The 21688-nt window shown below is 38.2% G+C and overlaps 1 protein-coding gene across 1 annotated transcript; it reads left to right on the top strand.

The window, feature by feature from the left end:
- Positions 1–15540: 15540 nt before the first annotated feature.
- On the top strand, positions 15541–21207 carry LOC132623588 (cholesterol 22-monohydroxylase CYP90B51). Its single transcript, XM_060338363.1, has 8 exons — positions 15541–15941; positions 16019–16343; positions 16462–16614; positions 16703–16939; positions 17029–17121; positions 17541–17619; positions 17766–17872; positions 20577–21207. Exons 1-8 carry the CDS (start codon positions 15739–15741, stop codon positions 20862–20864), a joined length of 1485 nt encoding a protein of 494 aa, XP_060194346.1. The 5' UTR covers positions 15541–15738; the 3' UTR covers positions 20865–21207.
- The last annotated feature ends 481 nt before the right edge of the window (positions 21208–21688 follow it).

The following is a 21688-nucleotide window of genomic DNA, read 5'->3' as shown; positions in this document are numbered from 1 at the left end:
TTCTACGCTTCATATGGGGCAGCTGTATTCAAAGTAGTGAAGAAAGGGCAGCGAGCAACTCAAGTACTGGAAATGAATGAGGTGGTATTCCGGACAAAGAAGATAGATGTCTCTCCATCGGCTATAAATAAAACACTATTCGGGGAAGATTATATAGAGCCTACAGCAGCGGAAGAAGGGGAGTTTGCCTACAAAATTGAACAGAAGGATACAATCCCCGTCCGAAAATGGGTAGCTTCTGTTATTGCACGGACAATAGATCCTGAATGGGCCATAGTGCCAAAGTTGACAGCCACCACGTGGATTTGGTAAAACACCCTAACGCCAGAGGCCAAGTTTTGGTGGCAAATTGTTCTGTTCCGCATCCGTCCTACCCAATCAGATAATTATTTGACTCCAGACAGGGTTGTTCTTGTGGCTTCCATAATGTCGCGATATAAGATCAACTTCGGACGACTGATAGCCGAAGACCTCCGAGAGAGAGCCACCCAGCCGGCCACTTCCCTCATTCATCCATGCCTGCTTACGCTACTATGCTTGCGTGCAGAACCAGAACCCCTACCCCATATCGATCACAGTGTGATTGCCAGCCATATTTATGACATCACAAAGGCGAAAGATGAGGTGTTGAGCCAGGGTTCGTTGCCCTCTGCATCGGTTTCTGAGGTGCCGGAGGGGCCTACTGGGTCAGATGTTATACCCTTGGCTATCATGGGTGAAGAGGGAGCTGCTGCGGATCAGCCCACAGATTCTGAGGCTCCACCGGCTGATCATGCTACACAGCCTATGCCACCTCCACCCACACCTACTTCGGGTGGTCCTACCTCTTCCACTGGAGCAAGCCCAGCACCACCGCAGGCAACACCAGGAGTCCCACCCGAGCTTGCGAGAAAAATGATGTTCAACCGGGACAATTTTGGGGCAGTGGTCCTGCAAGCGGATCGCACAGATATGCAGGTCAAGCAGATCATGACTGAGCTAAAATTATACACAAAAAGGGCTATTGATGCAGCGCTGCGACCGATAAAAGAACAAATGGCTGCGGACCACCTACAAATCTACTCCCGAATATATGGTATTGAGGGCAGGATGACTGAGCTGACTAGGACACACCCTACATTGGAATTGGGCGCTATTCGGAGTGAGTTGCGGTCTGTTAAGGATGATGTGCAGAAATTGAAGGCCCAGGAAGTGGCTGTGGTGACAGACCAGGTTCCTAAAGTACACACGGAGTTGGTACAGAGCCTATACTAGCCGGTTCAGAGCCTACTAGGGGATGATGACAACGAAGACACGGTTGAGGAACAGCACGACGAGGAGTTGGAGGAGGATATCCCCTCTGTGGACAAAGGGAAGCGAAGCAGAGCATCGCCAGATCTCGAGCCCATTCTCCAAAGTCTTGATCCATATGCTGAGTTGCGCCCACAGAATGAGGAAGAGGAGCGGCGTACTTTGAAAAGAATCCGCCAGGAGTCCCGGTTAAGTTCCGACACCGCAGGAGCTACTTCTAGCTTAGCTCAGCCCATTGAGTCGGTTCACCGTATTTCTCCCCCACCCACTGCTCCACCCCATGATGTTGCGACAGATCCGAGTGCCTAGTGCACTCCAGGGAGGCCCTCCATTTTTTTAAATGCGTTATATTGATGCTTTGAGGGCAATGCATGCTTTTAAGTTGGGGGTGTGGTATTTACTGATTGGTTGTTGGGATTGCTGTTTTAGTATACTGGATATTGTTTTTAGTATTTTTGTTTTGATGGGTATTTTATCCCAAAATTGTGATAATAAGCATGTGTGTAAGACAATTGTTATTGTTTTGTTTTGTTGGTATTATTTTTATTAGCAAGTATGTGTTAGGACGTTCATCGGCTGTTCTTTGCTATGTGTTTGTTAAACCTAGCATGTTTAGGATGTTTAATATAGAAGTAAAGTAATGATGACTTAAGTGGTAGTGGTCCGTGTTTCTAGCATAGATATAAATGGTTTTTACAAGTTCAATGATATCCCTCCGAAAAATAATTTGTGATATACATCAAAAATGAGTTGTTGATATTGACATGTATGGTTCTTTTAATGACATTGCAAAGAAAGGGTGTTTATGCATATGAAATCTTCAAATGGAAATGAAGTCGGAATATTTAAACAATCCTTATACCATTATGTGGTGAGTTTTTTTAGCTTCTATTTGCATATGATGCTTGCAATCTAGAACTTGCCCGGTTGGTCGTGCGTGAATTCTAAGGAGAATTTGATTGTGAAGTGATCTTAGGCTTTCTTTGTATTAACCCTCAAGTATCTTAAATGAGCCTGGCCCGTACAGAAAATGATCCCTAGTCTCCCATTTTTGAGCCTATAGACTTTTTCTTCGATTAACCATGAACTAACCTATTTCCCTTCTGTGAATAATCCCATTTGACACCAAGTCCCTCCTTGACACGGAAGAATGACAAATGAGGCTAAAAGCCTAAGTTGGGGGTGACAAGTCAAAAGTGCGGAAAATGAGGCTAAAAGCCTAAGTTGGGGGTGATAAGTCAAGATGCGGAAAATGAGGTCAAAGGCCTGTTGGGGGTGATCACGAATATAAAGGGACATAATTCAGCGTGGATATAAAAAAAAAAAAAATTAGATATATAGGTATATAAGTTCTAAATAAATCCACGCTAAAGATGGAGGGTCGGAAATGATAGGAAGAATGATGAATGAAGTCAAAAAGAAGTGTCGAGGAGAGTGAGTCACCGATACCCAAATATTCATCCTACCCGTCCCTAAGCCAACGTTACAAGCCCAAAAAGTCCTAATGTGATCACGATCAAATTGCTCAGAGTTGAATGCATGGAAAATAAAGGCAAGCCTATGGTTTGTGCACGCATGGTATGCAAATTTCTTTGTGCGTGTGAGTGTTCTTCTGTCTCTTTAGTCTTCTGTCCCATTTATGTCGTAAATGTGTGTTGGGACATTCTTTGGTCTATGTGAGGGCATAAGGATTGTAGGTTTCAAAGTAACTGGCTTTCCGGAAGTTGAAATTCATGTGCACAGAGATCCCCGTACTATGATTGTGTCATTAATTGAGGTTGCATAGTTAATTGAAATTTTTCTGAAATGTGCGTTTTGTGTCACAAACAGGAGATGGATAAGAGCCTAAATATTTTTCTTGGATCGAAGAGTCCGTGCTAGAAACACATGCCAAACCCACCGTAGTCATTCTTATTTTGCTAAGATGTCGTGTGTTAGTAGCGAGTATTGTTGTAGTTGCTTGAGGACAAGCAAAAGCTTAAGTTGGGGGTGTTGATGTGACGTGAATTTTAGCACATTTTATGCCTTTGTAACTAGACATGTTGCTTGATTTTAAGTGTTTTTACATTGTTTCTTATGTTATTTTTGTGTTTTATAGGGTTGATTAACTAAGGATCGGAAATGAGAAGTAATGCTGAAAAAACGGACAAATTGGAGCTAAGCGACGCTCCGTAACTCATGTTACGGTCCGTACCTTTGAACCGTAACAGGGCCTGAATTTCCAGAAAGTTTTCATTGAAACCATCAGTGTTACGGTGGAGTGTTACGGTCCGTAACTCATGTTACGGTCCGTAACTCATGTTACGGTCCGTAACATGTCACCGTAACATGAGCTAAAATTTCCAGAGAGTTTCAATAAAACCTTCAGTGTTACGGTTTAGTGTTACGGTCCGTAACTCATGTTACGGTCCGTAACTCATGTTACGGTCCGTAACCCTTCACCGTAACATCATCCAAAATTCCAGAGAGTTGCCAAGTAATTGTCACCACTTACGCTTCAGAAGGACGGACCGTAACACAGGGTACGGTCCGTCGCATGGTGGCCGTAACGTCAAAGTGGTCAAATGACGAAATGAAGGACGGACCGTAACCTGAGTTACGGTCCGTAACAATGCGGCGTAAGGGCATTTTTGTCCAGAAACTTGGCGCGATTTTCGGCTCTATAAATACATAATGTAGGGTTTTAATTCATCATTCAGATTTTATTTTAGAGGCATAAACCCTAGGTTTTTAATCTTGAAGTGGTTGGAGCATTTAAGGCAACAACTTCACTCTCATTCCATCTTGTATTAGTATTGTAAGTGTATTATGTTAATCTTTAAGCTTTTTCTGTCAAGAAACATTATGAGTAGCTAATTTCAATTCTAAGGTTGTGAATCCCATGATGGGTATTATGTGAATGGGTTTCTATTATTGATATATGCATAATGGTTGTTGTTATTTATTCTATCTTTGAGTTGTAACGTTGGGTAATGATTGCAAGCATTAGCCGAAGCCACTATATTGACTTTTCTTGGGAAAGAGAGTCAATATTGGTAAGATTGAATAACAATGACTCGAGGCGTTAACCCTCGTTTAATAGACTAACTTAGGAATAAGAATAAGTCTAAATTGGCATCATTGGTCGCTCTTCGATTGTAACGCTTTTATATTCGGAAGAATCATAAAGAGGAAATACTGCTTAACTGTTGGGAAACATTAAGAAGTCTTTAAGAGACCAAGTGCATATTCATAGAACAACCATTAGAAGTATATCACTTTGAAACCTGAAGCATAATATCTAATCAAATTGGGGAACACAACCTTAGTCTCTCTCTCTCACATTAATTACATTTTAAGTCAAAGTATTAAATTACATTATTCAACAATCAATTCAAACTATCCGGAATAGGATTAAAGCATTTAAAGACCGGTATCACATACGATTAGTACTCTTTTCTCTCCATATTCCCTGTGGGATTCGACCCCAACCTTGTTGGGTTACTATATTTGACAACGTCCGCTTTACGCCATTAATAGGTGTAATTTGAGCGTATCACCCTGCTTATACCTTCTTAACCCACTTATACTGGGATTATTTTATACCATCTTTTATATGGTATAAAATAATCCCACTAGATGGGATAAATTAGTCCCGGGATTATAATCCCGGGACTAATGAGTCCTTAAACCAAACGACCCCTTGGTGTATTAAACCCATTAGACAACTTTACCCAAATGTCCAAGCGGGTTCACGACCCCGAGTGACACTAATCATACTTTATGTGCATGTTTGAAGGATAACTGTGCCTAAATATGGACTAGTTGCTTTAACTAATTAAACTTTAGGGGGGAGGGAATGACTAACGTTTCTATGACAGGTATGGATTTACATTGGAGTACAATGAATGACGAAGATCAATGACATCACAAAACGGAGCTTAAATTTAGACATAGGAAATTGTATTTACTTTACTTAGATTAGAACACTCCATGTTGTACTCATTTGACATGTAATAAATATTACATTATTTTTTGTACTTTATTTTGGGGAAATAGAATTTGTTTAATTAATCAAAAGCAATGGGATGACGTATTATGGCACACTTTACCCTTCAAACAAACGTTAAGCCTACCTCTGGCACAAAGAGATCACATGCATATTAGGACGCGTTATTATTTTTTTGATATAATCGTTTACATCTGTTTGACAACTTGTTTGACTTTATTTGATAAATTATTTGCTACATGCCTTACTTGACTCTATGTGATCATGACTTTACCTACTTGACTCTATGTTATGAGACTGACATCATTTTGCATTTTATGTTCTTATATCCCCAAAAAGAGTTGATTCGTGTCGACACCAAGACACTGACCATCCGGGATGCCAAACCAGGAGAGACTTTGAAGAATTGGTTTCTTACTCCAGGAGTCTTGGTAGTTTGAACATATAGAAAACTTTTGAAATAGCACGATTTTAAAATTGAGGTTTGAATCATGCTCAAGACTTTTGTTGCTTTGCCTCATCTTTTGAAACTTAATTGCAAAATCTATGAATGCATTTCTGATTTTCCTTAATCATCTATTATCGTTATTCTCTACTATAACTATCAAATCTGTCAACTCTACGATTGTGACATGAAATGAACGAATAGACAACATACATCCCGAGAGAGTAACAAAGAAACTAGGGGACAAGACAAGATTCCACTAAAAAAGAATTGAAATAGCCGATAGGTGATGACATAAGCCTGAAAGCTAGCAATCCAAGAAGAGATCAAAGGACGACATTAGGTAAGACAACCTAGTTTGCAACCTTTCCTTTAATAGACGGTACGAACTACGTTCCGACCTGATTCCCGTGGTGGGATACGTAGGCAGCCCACATAGGGTTCGGTTGCTTTATAACAAAAAATCCAAAAAATCCTTATACAAGGAAAACTACACAGGGCCTGATTCCCTTGATGGGATTCGTAGACTATCAACATACAGGTCAATCATATTTAGTTAGAAATCAAACAAACCTTTAGCCCTTTACATAACGAACTACGCTGACTTGATTCCCTCGGCGGGATACGTAGGCAGCCCACATAGGGTTCGGTTGCATTTAGAACAAAAAAAAAATCAAAAGATTTTGCATGCCTACGAACTACGCTTGACCTGATTCCTTGGTGGATACGTAGGCAGCCCACATAGCGACTCGGTCATACTAGATTAGAATTTTTCCCATTTTGCATGCGTACGAACTACGTTCCGACCTGATTCCCGTGGTGGGATACGTAGGCAGCCCACATAGGGTTCGGTTGCATTATAACATAAAATCAGAAATCCTTATGTAAGGAGAATTACACATGACTTGATTCCTTTGGCGGGATTCGTAGACTTTCAACATACGGGTTAGTCATATTTAGGTAGAAAACCAACAAACCTTTTACCATTTACACAACAGAACTACGCTGACCTGATTCCCTTGGTGGGATACGTAGGCAATCCACATCGGGTTCGGTCCCTTTATTAAATTCTCAAACCATATTTTGTGAACCTTACGAACTACGTTCTGACCTGATTCCCTGGAAGGATACGTAGGCAACCTATATAAGGTTCGGTCACACCACAACATAAGTTTAGCATACCCTTCTGAACCCAAAACTGGGGCATATTTTGAAAAGATATAGACGAAAGAACGATTGGACATCGACAATATTGAGACTATCAGACAGGAAGTATTATAGACCAATTACTTTAGAAGTGTCACAATCTGAAGTTGGCAGAAATATTTTACAACTTACATACATATATTTACACATATATATTTCCTTATATACATATACTTACATATATATATCTTTCCTTATATATACACTTACATATACACTTTTTGAATGAAACACTTTCTTTCAATCATTTTCACTACTGTTCATCTACCAAGGTTTGAACGGAGGTCACAAGATCCAAACAAATAAGACGAATGGAGCAGCCAACAACGTCAAGCTTCGAGTCAACACGAATCAACTCCCCCTCCCAAACTAAGAATTTTTCTTTGAGTGCAGGAACTTAAAATCGCGAGATCAACAATCAAGTCTATCAATCAGGGCCATTGTGGCCTCGCCTCAAAAACCATACGGCTTTACTTCCAACCTTATCTTTTAATTTATTTTTTATCAAAATAATTTTATAACTTTATACACCTGTTTTTGTAGGTTGACGAGATTGAAGGCGAATTAAATCAGGATTACGTGTCCTAAATTTGGCCTGTCACGATACCATCAACATCATGAGCCAGACGGCTATTCCACCACTTTACTCCATACTTTATCAATTATTTTATCATATACTTTACCAGCTTTAACCATTTTACTCTGAACTTTGCAGGAATCATTGTTAAGTTTCCAAAGACAGCTGAAGGCATCTCCCAAGACCGCTGGAGGCATCAATATCACACCCCGAGGATAACTATACATTTTAGGCTCGTCCGCCTTTAATAGGACATCATTTCTTCAAAAGCATCGCACTGCATATGCACTACTGCTTTCAAATGACCGCACTGCAAAGGCATCGCATTGCATTATTACTTTCAAATGCCCGACAAAGGGACAACATCATTGTTCGCAAACGCACAGCATTTAGGCTCGTCTGCCTTTAATAGGACACTCTAGGATTGTCCGCCTTTAATAGGACACTTTAGGCTCGCCCGCCTTTAATAGGACACTTTAGGCTCGTCCGCCTTTAATAAGACACTTTAGGATTGTCCGCCTTTAATAGGACACTTTAGGCTCGTCCGCCTTTAATAGGATATCATTTCTTTAAATGCCTCACACGGCATATGCATCATGTCCTCGAAAACAACCAGAGACATGCTTGGGTTAGTCCACCCTAAAATAGGACATTTTAGGCTCGTCCGCCTTTAATAGGATATCATTTCTTTAAATGCCTCACACGGCATATGCATCATGTCCTCGAAAACAACCGGAGACATGCTTGAGTTCGTCCACCCTAAAGTAGGACATTTTAGGCTCGTCCGCCTTTAATAGGATATCATTTCTTTAAATGCCTCACACGGCATATGCATCATGTCCTCGAAAACAACCGGAGACATGCTTGGGTTCGTCCACCCTAAAATAGGACATTTTAGGCTCGTCCGCCTTTAATAGGATATCATTTCTTTAAATGCCTCACACGGCATATGCATCATGTCCTCGAAAACAACCGGAGACATACTTGGGTTCGTCCACCCTAAAATAGGACATATTGGGTTCTTCCACCCTAAAATAGGATACATTGGGTTCGTCCACCCTAAAATAAGACATATTGGGTTCTTCCACCCTAAAATAGGATATCGGGTTCTTCCACCCTAAAATAGGATACTTGGGTTCGTCCACCCTAAAATAGGACATATTGGGTCATTCTACCCTAAAATAAGAATTCACATATTTATCTTGAATTTTACAGGATTGGCGTCGAGTCTCTGAAGACAACCGGGGGCATCATTCGGCTATACAGTCTCATATGCATAAGCCAGACGGCTACACTATGACACTACTCTCTACCTTATCATTCACTTTACCAATTCTAACGATTTTACAGGAATTATCATTAAGTCTCTGAAGACAACCAGAGACATCATTTGGTTGTACGGCCTCATTAGCATATCATTGAGTCCCAAAGACAACCGGAGACATCACATGGCTACACAGCCACACCCGCATAAGCCAAACGGCTACATCATTTATCATCAAATCCTCGAAGACAACCGGAGACATATCATCGAGTCCCCGAAGACAACCGGAGACATCACATGGCTACACAGCCTCACCCGCATAAGCCAAACGGCTACATCATTTATCATCAAATCTCCGAAGACAACCGGAGACATATCATCGAGTCCCCGAAGACAACCGGAGACATCGCATGGCTACACGGCCTCACCTGCATAAGCCAAACGGCTATACACTTATTTTGCTCCTTACTTCATTTCTTTATTTCATCATCTACTTTTCCTACTTCCACAATTTTACCTTAAATTTCGCAGACAGCATCAAGTCCCCGAAGACAACCGGAGACGTAGCATCAAGTCCCCGAAAACAACCGGAGACATAGCATCAAGTCCCCGAAGACAACCGGAGACATAGCATCAAGTCCCCGAAAACAACCGGAGACATAGCATCAAGTCCCCGAAGACAACCGGAGACATAGCATCAAGTCCCCGAAAATAACCGGAGACATAGCATCAAGTCCCCGAAAACAACCGGAGACATAGCATCAAGTCCCCGAAGACAACCGGAGACATATCATCAAGTCCCCGAAGACAACCGGAGACATCGCATGGCTACACGGCCTCACCTGCATAAAGCCAAACGGCTATACACTTATTTTACTCCTTACTTCATTCCTTTATTTCATCATCTACTTTACCACTTTAATGAATTTACCTTAAAATTCGCAGATATCAGTTATCATCGAGTACCGGAAGACCGCCGGAGACCTTATCACTATCATCTTCAAAAGCAACTAGAGACCTTATTACATCCTCAGCATACGCATCACACATTCATTCAAGTCCCTGAAGACAACCAGAGACAACATTTCCCACACGGCTTCATCTTCATTCCCGCACTCATATTTACTATCATTTACACTCTTTATAATTTTACACTTCCAACTTTTCTACTAATTGTGACATGAATTTCAGTTTTGGCAGAAAGTACAACCTGCGGAGACACAACACAACGTGGAACTTTATCTTACGCAGTGAACTGGGGCAAATTTGCTGAAGAGGAATACCAAACTCACAAGCAAAGGTCACGAATCTACTCTCGAACTCAATCCACAAACATGTGATACGTAGGTTAATTTCTCTTTCACATCTCCCGCTAAAACTCTACTAAATCTACTCTTTTCACAACCTCATATTCCTTTCTACATCCCCAGCGTTTCCATAACTCAACACTGGGGCATCTTTGAAGAATTCACATCGTGCCTAGTAGAGTCCTACTTGAAAGTGTGTTGCGCGCCACATTTATAATTAGGAGGCTATAAGCATATGTTTCATTCTCGTCATCTGTCCATGACCCTTGCAAAGTTATAAATCCATAAATAATATTCTCTCCACAGGATCGACCACCAATTCTCTAAAAACCGTATTTCCTTACAAATCCATATTTTGTTGGTCGTAACAAAATTGGCTACTACGTCAACTTCTTCGCTCGAAAACTCTTACATCGTCTCCGGTCGAAGAGGGGCATCTGTTGACACCCAATTTTGTCCCTCCCTTATTTAATTCTATTCACTCGGGCTTCTAAATTTACTGAAGAACTAAACACTTTATTTTCACTACTATTATTTTTCACTACTCTTATTTTTAAACATTACGAGCATTACTTTATCACAAATTTTTAATGTTCGTCATCGTTTCATTTTCGGGTTTGGAATCGCTAAATTAATTACAAGACAACACTTTGCAAAATATTTATTTTTATCTACATATTAATTATCAATCGTCTTTACATAGTATATATTGTACTAGTTATCAAATTAGAAGCCCAAAAAATAATTAAATAAAGGAGGAAGGATCAACATTTTTCAGCCAAATTAATGGCCAAAAATACAAATACAATATTATTTCCCTACCCAAATAAATAACCCACATTTTTATACTCAACCCATATTTTCAGCCCAAACGGACCAGCCCATTACCATCTTAATTTCGGTCCAGTCCATTAATTCACCCGACCCGGCGGCCCATTTACCTCATTATTCTAAACCCTACCCCCCTTTTTCTTTTCCTTTCCCCGCCTCTCTCACCCCTTGCCTCTCTCCTCTTTCTTTCCCACTTTTCCGCCTCTCTCCTCATCTCTCTTTCTTCCTTTTCCCCCTTTCCTCCGCCTCATCTCCCTCGTCTCACTCCCCACTACCGCCGCTCCTCTTCCCTTTTCCCCACACACGCTCCCCTCCACTCACCGCCGTACCTCACATACAAAAACCTAATCACCTTCCTATAAAAGGGGGGAAGAGAAACAAGGATTCATGGTTTTGGGGGACATCCACTATCTTCTACACTTGATTCTTCCTTTTACCGGTGAACTTTAGTCGCGACAAAGGGTTTCCAATAAATTCACTTTGATTTTCTTTGGCTTTAAAACATTCGTCTGCGGATTTGTTGAGTTTACAACTCAAAAGAATTCGAGTGTCGTTCGTGTTCGAGCATAGATTCGAGACCCCGAAGACCCCAGTTCATTGCACACAAAAAAGGCATGTACACCGGAGCCGAAGAGTTTCACTTTGAGACTCAACGACACCGCTACCGCATGAAATTCGCAGCCATATACTAAATTTACTGGGCCCAAGCCCAATAGCATAAAGAGTTCGCAGCAATTGGGCCTTAATAAATGGGCCGTACCCATTTATTCTTTTCCTCTTTCCTTATTTTATTATTATGTATTCTCACTTGTTTAGTATGACTAATATTTTATCTCACTTTTATTAACTTAGATGAATTCTAATAAATTAGTGGGTTTAATTTTAACATAGTGGGTGGCTTAACTTAAGGGAGAAACTCACGATTAGCCCATAGATTTCATTCTCTTTCTATATTATAGTTATTTATGGAATCTATGATATTTTATATATTCGAATAATTGATTCTTAAAAAACAGTATGACTACATTTCTCTAGCTAAGGGAATCATAATTTATTTTCACTATCTTAAAGAATTCAAACGTAATGAATAGACCCATATAAATTAAAGCACACGTTTGTTGATTTTTTTTAGATTTATCCAAATTGTACATACTTTGATTGAGTATAGTTTTATAAGAAATAATAAAAGAGATAAAATAAAACTCGCATTAACTATTTTCGTACTTTGTTCATACTCCTAAAATACAAAAGACAATCATTAATATCTCACCATTTGATTTTTTTTTTCTTTCAAGTATTTATCAAAACGCTGCATAAATTCACATTTTTTTTTAATACTCATATGTAAACTATCTTTGGCAAGCTTTATTTTTAAAATAACATCATTAGTCGAAACCTTAACAACATTTATAAGTCGTATTTCAAAATAGCATTAAAAGTACTCTTTTTATACAAACTATTACTTTTTACAAATTCTATTTTAAATGGCATTTTTTCATGTTTATCTATAACTTTAGCCATACTTACAAAGCTACTTTCCTTTCTATAATACTATATTTACACTTAGCCTAATTAATTATAAGTCCGGTCGGTTAACCATTGTTAATGGGTCTTAAAGGGTGCCTAATACCTTCCCTTTAGACTAATTGAACCCTTACCTAGAATCTTAAGTTTCGCAGACCTTAAACAGAGTTAACTTTAAACATAACTTTAATAAACTTTAGGTGTCCTAATTCACCATGAATAATTAGGTGGCGACTCCTTAAAATAAACAAATAAAACAGGAATCTCCAATATGTCGTACTTCTAAATTTAACCCGGTTAAAATGGGGTATGACAGATCCTGCACAAGTTTAAACAAACAACATTTAGTAATGATCTTTTAATCGATATAAGACATAGAATGTACTAGGTAGGATAAGTTACCTTGGTGTTTCAGCAACGTCTTTAAGTAATACTTGAGCAATCATGTTTGTATCTAAATTATAATGATCTGCTCGATTTTCTTCCATATCACAAGTGTGTCTTTCGCGGAATTTTGTGATAGCCCACATACCATCAGGCTTAACAATTCCCCGAAGCAACCACTCACAGCCTTGATACCGTCGTTTACAAACTAGTCTCCATATCTTTGTGTTTGACTGATCAACCTTAAACTCCCTCATGTCCTTAAAACAATAAATTTTGACAGCCCGTTGCAACGCCTTTTTGGATGCGAACAACATTCCCTTTGCAAGGTAGCATCGATCTTTGTTGAGATCCTTTGGTTCAATCCAGGTTTTTTGGCGACTATCATCATCTTCTCTTGTGAAGACAAATGTATCATCACGACCCTCCAGGCTGTCAAGATAAGGGATATTGTAAGAATGCCACTGAACTGGGCTTTCAGAAGTTGGGTTTTCAGCCATCGGTGGTGGTACGTGGTGGTGCATTGGTTCTTGTTGGTTTTGGCTTTGAGGAATATTGTTGGTCATACCAACTTGAACATCATCATCATCTTCATCATCGGTTACCTCTGCATTATTAGCTATTTCATCGTCATCACTTGATGATGACTCATAATAATTAGGAAAATCTTCATTATCAAGTGCATTCATCCTCTGCACGAAAAGTAACATACTTTAAATACCAACATCATATATATATACAGATAATTTAATATCAAGGTGATGAACTTACTGTCGTTCATAAGCACTGTCATGGTGTGGAGAATGATCAACTCCACCGAACTGAGAGGATTGACCAACATCCATATTTGGTACCACTGGCGAGTTTTGAGAATAGTTCCTATAAAGATTTGAAAACTAGTTATTTACCAATTCATACAACAAACACGTGCTACTACACATAATAATATGAAAAATCCATATTTACCAATTTTCATTGTAAGCTTGATTAAATTGCTGGCTTAGATTTTCCAGCGGCACTTGACCACTCAAAATGTCTCCATAAGAACTAAAGTCCCCATAAGTGTTACCATGAAAAGGCTGGACTTGAGGGACTTCTTCTCGAGGTATCTTTTCAACATACATCTCAAGAACATTAATGAATACTAAATCACGATATTCTTCCGGCGATCCCAAATAATCACTCAAAGATTCATCATCGTTGATATTGTGCATGCCATAACGCACTACACCGTTTGATATTGTTTGTGGATATCTGCCAGTTATTGAGATTCCAAACTCAGTGGGTGTAGTTTTCATTCTTTTGTGCATGTAACTGACTAGTGTTTCATAATTTAAAGTTGTTGGAAATTTAACATGGGCTTTTGGTTTGATACTATAATGAATGGAGTAATTGTCCTCGACGATATCTCCATCCCAAAATAGTGAAACCTTAACAGTTGAAGCATTTTCAGACATTTTTTCTATGAAGTTTGATTTTTTTTTTGAATGACTTGTAAGACTTAGAAGTTGATGAGTTTTTCACTCGTCAACCCTTCAAGTTAAATAGACCACTCAAAATTGTAATGCGTAGTGTGTGGTCAAATCAACACTTAGATTGCGCATTAAAATGGTGCGCAATACAAGTCGTGTTAAAACGGTCAAATAATGCAGCAATGTATTGTCAAATCAAGGCTTTATGTGTCATAGATTCCTGAAATTGTCATGCGTGGTGTGTTGTCAAATCAATACTTACAATGCGCATTAAAATGGTGCGCAATACAAGTCATGTTAAAACGGTCAAATAATGCAGCAACGTATTGTCAAATCAAGGCTTTATGTGTCATAGATTCCTGAAATTGTCATGCGTGTTGTGTTGTCAAATCAATACTTACAATGCGCATTAAAATGGTGCGCAATACAAGTCGTGTTAAAACGGTCAAATAATGCAGCAATGTATTGTCAAATCAAGGCTTTATTTGTCATAGATTCCTGAAATTGTCATGCGTGGTGTTACATTGCGCATTAAAATGGTGCGCAATAGAAGTCGTGTTAAAACGGTCAAATAATGCAGCAACGTATTGTCAAATCAAGGCTTTATGTGTCATAGATTCCTGAAATTGTCATGCGTGTTGTGTTGTCAAATCAATACTTACAATGCGCATTAAAATGGTGTGCAATACAAGTCGTGTTAAAACGGTCAAATAATGCAGCAATGTATTGTCAAATCAAGGCTTTATTTGCCATAGATTCCTGAAATTGTCATGCGTGGTGTTACATTGCGCATTAAAATGGTGCGCAATACAAATCGTGTTAAAACGATCAAATAATGCATTGTCAAATCAAAGTGTTGGGGGGGGGGGGGGGGGGAGGCCTTTTCACGCACGAAAGTAGTGCGTGGAAGGATAAAAGCCTTTCGCGCACAGTTTCTGTGCGTGAAAGGTTAATTTTCCTGACACTTTAACATGTTAGGCCTCCTTAAATCGTGCGTGAAAGGCCCAGGTTGCATTTTTGCAAGTTGGTCCCATAACGCACGAATTTCGTGCGTGAAAGGCCGAAGCTGCATTTTTGCATTTTGGTGCTTTCACGCACGAATTTTGTGCGTGAAACCTACTAATGTATTTTTAATTTTTTTTTTGCACTAATTTGGTTCAATTTTTTTTTTTTGTGCTAGAAAAGTCGCGGATTCGTGCAAGTGCTAAACGACAACAAAGAAGCCTATAAAAAGCAACATACTTTCCAAAAAGAGATTCAGAAAACTGAAAGTTCCTTTATAGCAGCAGCTTGGAAGATTCATAGTCGAAGCTGCACATAGTGCTATAACATATTGAGTAGTAATTAACACTTACTATCTTATTCCAGCTCTGCTTCAGCAACAGAGCCTACTGAGTGTTGAAACTGAAACAGAGATATATAGATTCACTGAAATCATCAAATTTTCTTCATGTCTGACTTGGAGTTTTTTCTTTTTCTTGTTCCCCCAATCTTTGCAGTACTTATTATACTTAATCTATTCAAAAGAAAACAGAAATTTCCAAATCTTCCACCAGGGGACATGGGTTGGCCTTTTCTTGGTGAAACTATTGGCTATTTGAGACCTTATTCAGCTACCACTATTGGAGATTTCATGCAAGATCACATCTCTAAGTAATTCATTAAATCCAATTTCATTTCTTTCTTTTTTGCAAAGATTAAATCTTGTCCTGATAATTTGAATTTTGCAGGTATGGAAAAATTTACAAGTCAAATTTGTTTGGAGAGCCAACAATAGTTTCAGCAGATGCAGGGCTCAACAGATACATTCTGCAGAATGAAGGCAGATTATTTGAGTGTAGTTATCCAAGAAGCATAGGTGGAATTCTTGGAAAATGGTCTATGTTGGTTCTAGTTGGACAAATGCATAGAGATATGAGGATGATTTCTTTGAATTTCTTGAGCAATGGCAGGCTCAGGAATCAACTTTTAAGTGAGGTTGAAAAACACACTCTTCTTGTTCTTGGCTCTTGGAAAAAAGCTTCTGTTGTTTGTGCACAAGATGAAGCAAAGAAGGTAATAAGTAGTAGTACTACTACTACTACTTTTAATTTACCTATGAGGATGATCAATTTTATTCAATATGATCTAACTTTGTTAAATTGTTCTTCTTTTCTGTGTGAAATTTCTACAGTTCACATTCAACTTCATGGCAGAGCATATCATGAGTTTACAACCTGGAAACCTAGAGACTGAGCAGCTGAAAAAAGAATACATCACATTTATGAAAGGAGTGGTTTCTGCTCCATTGAATTTTCCAGGAACAGCTTACAGAAAGGCCTTACAGGTACTATTCTTTATCACTATATCAGTTAAGTGATTAAAAGCAGAGGGTATTTAAAATTATTTTATTAGTAACTTCCTTTTTTGTACAGTCTCGATCGACTATTCTTGGATTTATTGAGAGAAAAATGGAAGAGAGGCTCCAGGAAATGAATGGAAGCGAAAATGACCTGCTTGGGTGGGTTCTGAAAAATTCCAATCTCTCAAAGGAGCAAATTCTTGATTTGCTACTAAGTTTGCTCTTCGCTGGACATGAAACTTCATCAGTAGCCATAGCCCTGTCTATTTACTTCTTGGAAAACTGTCCTGCTGCTGTTCAACAACTGACAGTAAGCACAAATAATCAATTCTTTTAGTGAATGAATTAAGACATTCTTCAAGTCCACTCACTAATTTTTTGGGCTGGTAATGAATTCAGGAAGAGCACTTGGAGATTTCCAGAGCCAAAAAGCAGTTAGGAGAAACAGAATTGAATTGGGAGGACTATAAGAAAATGGAATTCACCCAATGTGTAATCTTCTACTCTTTAGCTTCTTGTCATTTCTCACTTTTTATGAGTGGTAAGCTCACTTAAAAGGTAACTATGTATAATTGATCATAAAAGAATATGATTTGTAACCTGAAAAATAAAACATGTTACATACTAGTACATGTTAACATATAGTACTACATTCTTTTAGAAAGTCCCAAATAGAATGACACTTTTCCAAATATCTATTTTTCCCATGATTTATAATCACACAATTATTTATTACTTATTTTAGATCACAAATTTCAAAAGCCTTCTTTTATTTCTTAAATTATGTTGTCAATCAAATACCACCACATAAATTAGGAAGGAGGGACTACTAATTTTTATACCGATAAATATAGTAGATAAGTTAAGTTAAATCCTTGCATATTGATTTTTTTTTTTTTGTTCACTTGTAGGTTATTAGTGAGACTCTAAGGCTTGGGAATGTAGTGAGGTTTCTGCACAGGAAGGCTGTGAAAGATGTACGATATAAAGGTATGTGACAGTTTCAAAGTGATAGTAAAATGGGCTAATAACCACTATATGATGATGCATGTCTGCAGCTTTAGAATGCGATTTGGTTTGCCTTTTTAACAATCTTTTTGTTATGCCTCGGTTTTCAACTTGAAAAAACAAAAAAGGTTATGACATTCCATGTGGATGGAAAGTGCTGCCGGTGATTTCAGCAGTGCATTTAGATCCTTCACTTTTTGGCCGACCTCACCAATTTGATCCGTGGAGATGGCAGGTTAGTTAATTTTTCATTTAAACCTTCCAACGTGCTTATATGGTTTTACTTTTTCACTTTCAATCTAATGCTTCATAAAGCAGTTAGTCTGAGTAGGATCATAGAGAGAGTAGCTTCCTTTTCACATATAGTTTTTTAACTTTATGCATCTATAGATACCTTTTGAATCCACCCATTTTAGTCACGCGGTCGCACATGAGAATCGTGGGATCATGTGACAAAATAATAAAAGAACTCACACCCTCTATAACTCTATTATTAAGAACCAAGTTTGTGCTATAGAATTGTAAGAAGAAAAAATGGGCATATTTTTCCCCAAAAGAAGAAAAGAATAATAAAATGGATAAGGGCGTGAATTAAGACAAGGTTGGGGAGCGGGGAGCGGAAAAGAACATTCCATCAAGGCCGTTTGTTGGGGTCGCATGATAGAGCATATAAAATATAAGCAAAAGCAAAAAGCAAGGTGGGATTTAGCCGTCCTGGTAATCATAATAATCCCCAGAAAGGGACCCAAACCAAAATATGAATTGTCATTATCAGTTCTTGCACAGATGTTGCATTATGTACGGAGAAACACCCCACCTTAAAGATGTGAATTGAGTGCGAATGAATGAGGCCTCTAATAACAGTCCGGAGTATAGTGGAATGCATTTGATCCTCACACTCTTAATCAAATTTTGTGGGTTCGATTCCTAGGCAAGAGCCCATGTAAAGTGTAAATCTTTGTTCATTCGCACCCGATAGCTTTGGTACGAACTCTCTGTATATATATGTTAAGAAAATTCACTAAATAACTTAAAATAACCGATTTAGAACTCAATAAATCAATTACGTTATGGTAAATTTTTTACGTCAAAACCCATAAAATTTGAATTTTAAATTCGCCTTGAATCTTAAAAACGAAAAGCTTTTGAGGTGGCGGGAAACACTTACCCTTAAATGAGTAATATACTTTGCGAATGAATTAATCAGAATAATGAATTCCATATATTTAATAATTAGAAAATGTGAGGACTCTAACTAAACACTTTCCCACACACTCCAAAAACTCAAATAGGATTATTTATCGTCCATCCATATTCCAACTCAAAACCAGCCCAAAGTCCCAGAACAGTCTCATGCGTGTGGGCGTGGGGAGGGCCCCAATCGAGGTAATTACACACTTAAAAGACTTGGCCAACCCCAAACCGCATGTGGCTAGTGGGGTTTTCATGTGCTCGTGCACCTTGTGTTTTTCATGGTGGCTCACCTCCATGCTGGTCCATCCATTTCCCATTCTATCTTCTTTTTTTGGGCCCAAACTACATGTAAAAACAAGTTATTTAAATCCTATTCGTCAAGAAAAAAATCAAGTGCATTTACTGCTTGCTGCACCAGTACTAGTTCCTCAGGATCTCAATGTACTACAGAAGAATGAAGATCAAAAGCAGATATTCATGCAATTGCATGTCCGACCCAAATTTCTTCTGAAATCTGACATATCTAATGTGAGTACTGTACCGCCCAATGCGCAATGCCTCGATAATGTCGACAATAGCTGAGAGGACGAAAGGACACTCATTGCCGCAGTTGACTATTATATTTCTAACTAAAGAGTTCATATTTTCTCCACTGTACCATAAGAATATTTACTCTAATGTAACAATTAATTAACATGTATTACAAATTAAAAAGAGTTATAATCCGAAAAAATCTGTGAATAATCTGTTATATCCGCTATTAAACTGACTTATGTTGGAGCAAGAACTAGCATGAAAGTCGATCTATTACGACCAACGCGGTTGTTCCTATTTCATTTTCTTCTTCCAAGCCCTTCTTAGAAAGCCGGAGATCATGTTTGAAGAAGTTTTGAAGAATGAGAATCTGAATAAAGCCCCAGGTCCCAACGACTTCCCGGCTGCCTTTTGTCAAAGGATGTGGCTGTTAAGGTCACATTTACGGAGAATAATACGGATTTTATCGCCCTGTGAGAAAGGCAGCAGCTACTATCAGTACGCCAGTCTAAGGTTGTTCGTAGAGAGTGTTCCGTTGGTGTTCTCAGTCTCAGTGCGACCTTGCTTGGTCAACAAGGGGATCAAAATGAGCGAGTTCTCGTCCTGACCTATGTTCTGGTACCTGGGTACCTGTCCTACGACTAAAGCACAGATTATCTTGTCAGTATATATGACCAATCAAGATCAGAGAAGCGAGTAGAATCAGGATTGTGAATGCCCGGTTGACTTTAGTTTAGGAAGTAGATCGAAGGGGCCCACCCGGTCATCATGGAGAAAACTATGCATACAAATACTCCCATCATCCGTTTATGTGACACCATTTCATTGTTAGTCAGTCCAAAACAGAATGATATATTTATATATTTAGTACACTAATTAGTAGTAATAATTTAACTTCAAATTCTCCATTTTACCCATCACAAAAACTTTTTAAGTCTTATTTTAGATTCAAAATCCTTTCTTTTTCTCTTAAACTTAAGTTGAGACAGAGGGAGTAACTTTTATGCGTTGATCATGTAGATCTTTTTATATTATCGTGTCATATACTAATAGATAATAACATGCAACATATACAACATGTTAACTTGCACTGATAATTAAATGGCCTTAAATTGACTTACTAGCATTATTGGCGTATAGAAGCTAATTAAATCCTTATTTATGGCAAAATGAGTTCTTGACAGAGTTGTGTGTTATTATTGTTAATGCAGAATAAACAAGGGTCGCCTTCAGGTGACGGAGGAAGCACGGGCACGAGCAGCACTACAAAAAGTAGTAATAATTTCATGCCATTTGGGGGAGGACCGCGTCTTTGTGCAGGATCTGAACTCGCCAAACTTGAGATGGCCATTTTCATCCACTATCTTGTTCTTAATTTTCACTGGAAATTAGCTGCACCTGATCAGGCTTTTGCCTATCCTTACGTCGATTTTCCTAATGGTCTCCCTATCACTATCCAACATCGTCAAATAAACAACGACACTAAGCCTAATTCGTAAAACAATGTCGTGTAGGGGTAACATTATGTATAAATAAATAAAATAGCTGAACAAATGAGAAATTTTATAGAAAATTGCCTTTGGTCTATTTATTACGAAAAGGAGCTTCCTGAATTTAACAAGAGTTAAGGAGAGGACGGTACCTAAACTGGTCAAACCAAAGCGATGTTTTGTAAATCTAGCTATTTTATCTAGGAGGTGAAGCTGCTACAGTTTTTGTTTTCATTTTTCTGTTGCTTTATCTCTTACTATCTTGTTTCCTTCTTGTTTTTCTGTGTTAGTACATAATTTTCTGTGTAATTAAATACAGCAAATTATTCTAATTTCCATTTTACGCTGTGGATCTTCTTCTTTTTTTTTTTAATTTTTTACTTTGCTGCGAATTTCCTAATTAAGCAACGATGTTCATAAATCGTGTGGATGTAAGCTCCGAATATGTGGGATTGAGCTCCTCTTCATTTCTCTTCTCTCCATTTTCCTCAAGTTTTTACTTGGATAGGTGACACATGACATGAGTTAAAACCAAAGGCTGAGATTTAATTAACTAAAGCAAGACTCTAACCATGGTTTAGATAATTAATAATTCAATATATTCTTCCTTATCAGTTTAAAGAACTCCCAAATATTTTCATATATATATATATATATATATATATTTGCTTCAAAAAATTCTGACAATATTCCACAATAATTGCAGCTAAATTATTTATTCTTGTCTGCTTTCTTTTTTCTTTTATCGTTGAAAAAGGGTAGTTTCATGTTAATCAATTCAAAAGAACATTCTCTTATTCTATAAAAAAAATTGAAAAAAATCATTATCAATC

The sequence above is a fragment of the Lycium barbarum genome, chromosome 12, assembly GCF_019175385.1.
Source record: "Lycium barbarum isolate Lr01 chromosome 12, ASM1917538v2, whole genome shotgun sequence".
In the NCBI taxonomy this organism is placed as follows: Eukaryota; Viridiplantae; Streptophyta; class Magnoliopsida; order Solanales; family Solanaceae; genus Lycium; species Lycium barbarum.
Note: the sequence above shows the minus strand (reverse complement) of the source record. Positions and strands in the feature narration are given on the sequence as shown.